This window comes from Electrona antarctica (assembly GCF_951216825.1).
Source record: "Electrona antarctica genome assembly, chromosome: 17".
Lineage (NCBI taxonomy): Eukaryota > Metazoa > Chordata > Actinopteri > Myctophiformes > Myctophidae > Electrona > Electrona antarctica.
Window position 1 is genome coordinate 22,787,754 of NC_136798.1, and position 8,320 is coordinate 22,796,073.

Below are 8,320 nucleotides of genomic sequence, written 5' to 3' on the forward strand. Positions count from 1 at the left end.
GTGTAGAGGCTTCAACCTCCACCTGACAGGACAGAATAGTGTTAATCATTATTTCATATTTATTGAGACTATTTATTTTAATATAGAGCAGGACTCAGCAGGTATAGTTAATAAAAAGATATGGTTACAAAAAGTAGCACTTGCCCTAGCCTTGACGACCTTTCAGGCATACCGGTATGCAAAGGCTGAACTTATGCAATATAGATAGCATTTTTGTAGACATAGCACTCTATAGTGTATACGCATAGTTTCATAGATAGCCTATTCCACTGTTAGGTTCTTAGCTTACGTATGATTCTTGATGACTATTTTTATGTATTTGATATTACCATGCTTTGTTCTTGCTTACTGTAAATCGCTCTGGATTAAGAGTGTCTGCTAAATGCCTAAATAGTAAAATGCTCTGTTTATTAAGATCTAGAGACAGGGAGTTACTGAACCAACACTGTCAGAATGTAGAACTTTTTAATTCACAAAAATATCATTTAAACTATCTGTAATTATCGGTAAAAACAAATATCAATAGATTGTTTATAGGCACATACACTAGTGTTAAAGCAAACCTTTGGTAGAGATTTGGGTAGTGTAGTTAATTTGCCATGATGTAAATTCAAATAAATGGTGAGATATCTTCAGCAGTTACACTGTTGATTAGAAATTAGAAACCCATTGACTTAAATTGCACGATGAAACAGGCCTCAAAGTCACTGTTTCAGCACACAAACACAAACCAAATGGATTCTGCAACAAATCAATAGGAAGTGGACTTTTTATGCAGTATCAGGATCCACTTTGTTTGTGTTTGCGTGCAAAAAAGAGACTTTGAGACTGTTACAAATCATGCAATGTAAGTCAATGGAGAGAACATCAGTGGTTCCCAAACCTTTTAGCTCAAGACCCAAAAGAGAGATTAGTCATTTTGTTAACTATACAACCCACTACCAAAGTGTACATTTTCTTTAACGTGTCAAGCATGTCCATTTAACATTATAGTAAATATATTTATGAGGAAACATACGTCATTTCCTCATAGTTCCCCATGAAACACTTACCTCAGCAAAGGTGCTCCCGGGTGTGTTGTTGGGATCCACTGTGGCTACTGTATCACTGGTCAATGTGTGGACCAGGGTTTTTTGGAGTGGTAGAGTGGCACCCTTCAACTTCAAATCAACCTGGAAATTAAACAGAATGTTGTTATTTCATATTCTTTTCAGATGAACCTGATTTAAAACCAGATTTATTTTAGTATAATACTTAGAGTATGTAGATTTATTTTTGTCATTTTTTGACACTTGATTTAAGGTGACTTGATTGATAATCAATTAATCCACAATGGAATACTTTGTTTTCAAGAGTATGAGGACAAACAACAAATCAGTAGCATTCCATTCCAAGTGTGTTTGTCATATTATGTAACGCCAGTGCCGCTATTCAAGTACATTTTTACTATTTTCAGCAATGGGATATTTTTTAGGTTGGTAGATCAATAACAAGCAAGGCTTTTGCACACCTACAGGCGACAGGTGCATAGGAGAGGGTAAGGTAGGCTAAGCCAACAGTCCAGTCTATTTTCAAATCAAAACAACTACAAATTTAAACTTCTGTTAGCAAGCAGCTCCAAAATACCCTCAACTGTCATCTATTCTACATCATGTCAATAGTCAGTCAATTTCCTGATAAAACTAAATAGGTTGGATCATGATGACACCTGACACGTACCTGATCAACGGCTTGAAGGGAGTCTCTGGCTCTCAGCAAGTATGGACCAGGACGACGGGGTTTGTGTGTAGAAACACTTTGACCCATGATGGCAGAATGGCAGTTAGTTTAAAACCTGCTGCTGGTCTGTAGACTGGGTTGGTTGGTTGGTTGGTTGGTTGGTTGGTTGGTTGGACGGACTCGGTTGGTGGTGCCGTGGTGGTCTCTACCAGGAGCTGGCAGTTCCACGAGGCAGTCGATTCTGGTGACTCTTCTGTCTCTGGTTCTCTCTCTGGAAAACGGTTCTTCTCTTTCAGGTTCTCTCTCTTTGGCTCTCTCGGCTAGAACCACCTTCTAAACTAATCTGCTCGTATTGACGCATTTAATCAGCACAACACATTTAATCAGCACAGCTTGGCAGATAGGTTGAGCACAACAGTTTGTGTCTATTATATGCAAATTGATGTGATGTCATAGTCAGAGCCTGAGTTACGACAACTCTGTTTACTTCGTGGGGCCAGTACAATGGCGAAGTGCTAGGCGAAGAGTGACAATTAAGTCCTGGACCGGAAGTTGGCAGAATGCACTGGACTCAGGCAACAGCCCAGCTTTAATAACCTTAAATTCCTTTATTTTAGATCGTGTTTTAGTAAATAAACATTACAGAGACTTTAGTTATCACTGTGCAATACTTTAAAACAGTTGTCATGGCCTGGGCCGTGGCTCAGCAGTCCAGGCACCTTGGCCGGCAGCCCAAGTCTGGCAGTGTGCCGCGGGTTCGACTCCCGATCCCGACAATGGCGCAACTCTCAACACCTTCCAGCCAATCGCAGCACAGAATGACACGGGGCCCTATTGCAAACAAGTTTAATGCTTTATGGTGTCGTCCACAGTTAACAGTTTTTGTATTTAGTTGTGCTTGAAATGTACTGTAATTCTGCAAACTAATTCTGAAGAATACAGCACACCTTACAAACAACTGGACCAATGATGAGCACACGTTTTCTTGTGCTAGTTGCCAGTAGGCTAAGGAAGTAGCCAGTGGTGTGTTCTATTTTTTTTTGTAGGTCATCCTATAATTATTCCCTCCCACTCCCACGGCATGGTCACCGAATGAAATAACTGCTCCAATAACTGCATTGTCGTTACTTAGCGTTACTGTGTGAATTGCTTCGAAACTATACCCATTTAGCATTTAGCTCTTGATCCAGAACAACTTTACAGTAAATATAGTAATCTAGGATCATATAGGTAAACTAAGAACCTATCATCAGTTAGAATACTGTAGAATACTGTAGAATACTGTAGAATACTGTATCCAAGAAATCAATTTATATGTACAGAGGTCACTCCATGCATACAGTGCAGGAATACACACAATGATTAGTAGTCTTTATTGGTTGTCTGTTCCATTTGATATCCTTTCACGGCAGCTCATGTCTTGCTGCTGTGTTTGCACATTGTTGTACTTTGCCCAGAAGATATGGGAGTTTTTTTGTCATTAGTCATGTTTTTAAACTCTCCATGAGTGATGATTGTAATCTGTGGGAAGTATGTCTCTAATGTATACATACAGTGGGTAGGCGTTTAAGAAGTGTTATGTAGCTCAGCCTCAGTTTCCACTTAATGTGCGCAGTCATAGTGGGTGCATAGTCTGTCTTCTCTAGGGAGCCAGGTCTAACTATGACAGCCTTTCTCGACCGCAAGACCTTGCTCGCCGAGTCTGTACCTAGTCAAGACTTTTCTTTGTTTTTGGTCACATGTAGTGCTCAGGTATTCTGCCACAGTGTATTCTCTGTTTAGAGAGTGGGTTGTTTCTTCAATGTGTCGAATAACTTTCCTTTTCCTGATTTCTAATTTGGTTTAGTAAAAAAGAAAGAAGGAAAAAAAAGCCATAACAAGCTAAAAAAAACAACATTGTAACTGCCATGACCACATTTGCAAAAATAAACTTTATCAATGATGAAGCAGAGGAAAACGAAAACAAACCATGGCAGCTTTGGATGCTGAACAACCAACTAGGCTGCAGTCAGAAACTGAAAACCAGGTTTACAAACATCAATGTGGCAAATTACTTAAACATCTTCTTTACAAACATAGCCACAACTCTGGTTAACAAACTGCCCTCCCACTCTGGGCGTTTTGGTGTAGAGCACATCAAAGCTTAATACAAAAACCTAGGTGTATGCATTGCAAAGACGATTTTAAACTGATGAGGTTCTCAAAAAATGAATGCCCTGCAACCCAACAAGGCCGCTGGCCATGACAATTTCCCTCAAAATTTCTCAGAGACTCAGCCGTCTCCATTGCTCCAATCATCACCCACATAACTCTCCATCAAACAGGGACAGGTCGCTCAAGATTTCAAACTTGCGAAAGTAACCCCCCTGCACAAGAAAGGCAGCAAATTACCCCGGCAACTAACGCCCTATTCCATCTATCTCGAAAGTGATGGAAAGAATTGTCTATAAATAGGTTGAAAAGTATCTTGCGGATAGAAAACAAATGTACAAATTCCAATTTGGCTTCGGAACATCCCATTCCGCTGACACGTGCCTCGTTTATTTGAGCGACCCCTCCTCTATTTGAGCGACCACATCAGTTACTGCGAGAGTGAGATCTAGCCAACACTAACTGGGGACTCCTGGATCGCTGCCCTCCACACTCTCCTAACATCAGGTTCTTGAGCTCTACAGTGTTGTTAGCTAAGCTGTCACACTGCAGTGTGTCTACATAGGTGGTGCGATTCTTTCCCCTCCTTTGCTTTGCCCTGGGTTGGATCCCACAGAGTCAATTTACTTGCCTCAAGTTCTGGGTGCCTGACGCAGTGCCCTGCCAGCCTCATCCTTCTCTCTCTGACCCGTGGTAGATCTCCATAGAAGTCCACATTTCTGATGTGGTCTGTCTATGTGACACCTAGGGCAGTCTTAAGTACCAGGTCTTATTACTTAACTTAAGACCTGGAGGCGTGATCAATGCCATTTGGCTATTCTGAGTGGCCAAACAGCATTGACCACGCCTCCAGGTCTTAAGTTAAGTCATAAGACCTGGTATTTAAGACACACATAATACTGCCCCTAGTGTCATTCGTAGCATTCCTGTGTAGACTCCATCCAGGGCTCTTTCCTGTTGTGCTGTGAGGGTCCATGTCTCAGCCCCAAACAGCAGTACTGACTCCACAGTCCCATGTCTGATTTCCACACTCTTCTCATCCCATGCAAGGCATTCCAGGCAAGTGCTCTTCCCAGTCAATTCATTATTCATATTCTTATTTTTGAGGGGCGCTAGCCCCACCTATGTCCAGCTTTTAGTGTGCGTGTAAACACACACTTTGTCCTAACATAAACATTAAATGCCATTGATAATGAATGGCCAGTTTTACGCCATTGTCCCAACACAAACATCAAATGCCATTGATAATGAATGGCCAGTTTTGAGTGTTTGTGTAAACACAAACAATAAAAGCTGGACATCTCATCTCATTGGCCGGAATGAGATGATGTATTATGATGTACTAGAGAGGTGCCCGTTGGCCTCTACGGCGGTGCCCGTTCGGTTGGGCACTGGCCTACTTGGAATGATTGCATTTCTGTATGTGTCTCTCTGTGTCCCTTTATTCCTACAGTATGGAGTTCTGTGTCAGCCATGCCCAAATATGGAGTGTTGGGATGTCAGAACAGGCCAGCTTATGGAGTTCTGTGTCAGGCATGCCCAAATATGGAGTGTTGTGAGGTCAGAACAGGCCAGCTCCATATATGGACTCTGGGCAGGGGCCCGGTCCAGAGCCCTGGCAGAGGCGATTTTGGGACGGTTCTGGACAACCGTGAGTCCGACCGACTCATTACATACAGACAGACAGACAGACAGACAGACAGACAGAGACTTGGTGCATTTATACCCATATATAGAGTTATTTGTAAGGTGATGATAAGAGCGCCCCTCACGCGCCCGCCACTCATTTTTCTTATAACAGACATATAAAAGAAATATAAGGTCAATTTAAGAGAACATTGGTAAATAAGGCCCATTATGACTCCATTTACATGCATATCGAACAAAAATGTGGAGGTACTTGCCTTGGTTTACATTTATTAAGAAATGTGACGCCTCTCAATGCAGCGGTTTGCAAGATTAAAAGATCTCTCCCTTTTTCAGAGTGACATGATGAAAGTGTGTTTGACAAACACTACTATGAAACTTAGATCAAAGTTACGTTTGTAGTTTTGATACTGAATTGTGGTATTTGTTACATTATTGGAGAAATGACTGGACTCCTTAAGCTACCTTAAGCCTAAAGCTAACACTGATAAACTCAAGTGTCTTTGGGTTATATTTTTATAGTAATCATTGCTATTTGTGTTTGTTCAGTAACAGGGGTCTCCCTGTCTCTCAGTGTCTTTAATAAACATTAAATACATTTTTAGGTCGTGGGTTTCCAGTTTCTGACAATCAGGAGAGAGAATGTATTTTTCAGCTTAAATGTTATAGTGTTCCGGTATCAATTTTGTCTGCTCATGTCTGTGTCATCAAATGTACTTGTTTATCCTGTATCATGTACGAGTTCTCTATTTCCGCCCCGGAAAATGCATTTTCTGTTTACTTAGGAGCTGGAGAGACAGTGAGACCCGTTGCTGAACAAACCAATGATTCAGAATATATATCAGAATATAGAGCTATTTAACACTTATTTGAAAAAAGAAAATCACGTACTGCACCTACAGTATAAGGAACAATTCACATCTCTGAAATTTAGCAAAACATAGTCTCACAAGATGGTTGTAACTCTGTCCCTAATGCAGCATACAAATCATCTAATGGTTACACAAGTGTCATGTAGCACAAAGGTTCCATTTGCAATCCCTAGATAGTAGATCAAATACCAGCTTTCTAATCTGTGGAACAATGGCCACCAAAACATTGAACTATTGGACACCAAGCGATGGGCAAAGCAAGTCTAGATCCCTCTGTGCTCCTTCATCATCTCTAGAAACAGGATCCATTGAACAAGCAGCTTCGTACATCTTTCTAGCCTCCCTTGTCTGACCCAAGGCACTATAGCACTTGGCTAAAAACACATAGTTTGCTTTGGAATATCTAGGATGAATATCCTCGACCTTAAGAAAATGTGTCAGTGCATCTTGGATCGTGGCACTTGGAGTCTCTCCAAATAACATAGCGGCAATTTTCTTCTCAATCCACGATAACTGAGCCACCACATAGCACCAACGTCCCATTAGGTAGTAGGAAAAGGGGTCTTGTGGCTTAAGCTCAATGGCTTTATCTACATGGTCCTTGAATAACAAGCCATTCTTCATCTTGTTCTGCACTGTGTCATATTCTGCAATCAAACCACACATGATGGCATACCACTGATGATTTTCAGCACAAGAAGGATCCAGCCTCATGGCTTCTTCTCCTACTTGTTTCCCGCTCTCTCCGTGGGTCTTCTTTTCCTCCAGGCTGGAGCTGATGTCATGTATATCACAATAGGCACGTATTAGTCGCCATAGAAATGTTGAATTCTGTCCAAGCTCCTCTCGCTTTGCTAGCAAAATGTTGAGGCTTTCTCTTTTGTCAAACTCAGTGCCTTGATGCAAAGTGTCAATCCCTTTGAGAAGTATGGATAGATTGTCCGCACGCTCTTCCTCCCCACTATGACCCTCATCAAGTGATGACTCTTCTTGCTCGAAGTCTGTTACGGCAGTCATATAACCACTGTCGCTTTCTTCGTCTGAACTCTGAGAAACGGCTCTGGCTCCAGATATGGTCCTTGAAGCCATTTTCCTGCGTGTACGCATGCTCCTTTGGAGGGGTTTGGTTCTAGATGGCCTGAGGGCTACCTCCGCTACGGCTACACTTTGTCCTCTCAGCTCATTAGTCACATGGTCCTGAATTGTGAGTAGAGCATTCTTCAGTGCCTTCATCTCTTCCTTCAGCTCTGACATGCACAGAGTAAGGGCTTCAATGCGGGTCGATAGTTCAGCCTGGCCATCCACCATAATCATGCCAGCAGGCCATTCGTCATTACTCTGGAGGTACACTGATGGACAGAAAGCATTTGGTCTGGACCAGATTATAGCCAAGCTGATGCCGGCCACACCGGCCAATGCTCCCAGAATCATCTTGTATTGTCGGGTCATGCCATATACTTTCAGGTATGCAGGCAGAGACCAATTTGGGGAAAACATTTTGGGGAATATTATAAATATAGCCAGTGCTCTGACGTCACATTGGCGTTGATTCTGATTGGTCAATCAAGCCGTTCTGCTTCTGTTAGCGTTGCAATCGATGCATTGTAGAATCAAGGACTGTTTGTAGCAGAAGCATGTGTAAGGGCTCACCTAAAATACTAAATTACTAGATAATATCTTCACGTTTACTGTATGTCCTACCAGGCATTCGAACTAGTAGGGGAGCCTATCAATCAGATTCTGATGCCCGTGATTTTGGAATGTTAATTTTTGGAGACAGGTATATCTTCATTATTACCAGAATGCCAAAAAAACATGTCTCCAATTTTTTCTGTTGGGTTTAACATGTGCAATTAGCATAATTGGCTAATAAATTGTCAAAAACGGAAATGGCAAGAACTTTGCTTCTAGGTAACTTATAAAGGTGATCT

At 41.7% G+C, this 8,320-nt stretch overlaps 1 protein-coding gene across 1 annotated transcript; it reads right to left on the bottom strand.

Annotated features, from left to right (window-relative positions):
- Window positions 1-6,620: 6,620 nt before the first annotated feature.
- Window positions 6,621-7,820, bottom strand: LOC306941027 (regulator of microtubule dynamics protein 2-like; the record flags this gene model as incomplete). Its single annotated transcript, XM_079526330.1, has 1 exon — window positions 6,621-7,820. The coding sequence occupies one exon, from the start codon at window positions 7,818-7,820 to the stop codon at window positions 6,621-6,623; it is 1,200 nt and encodes a 399-aa protein (XP_079382456.1).
- Window positions 7,821-8,320: the final 500 nt, after the last annotated feature.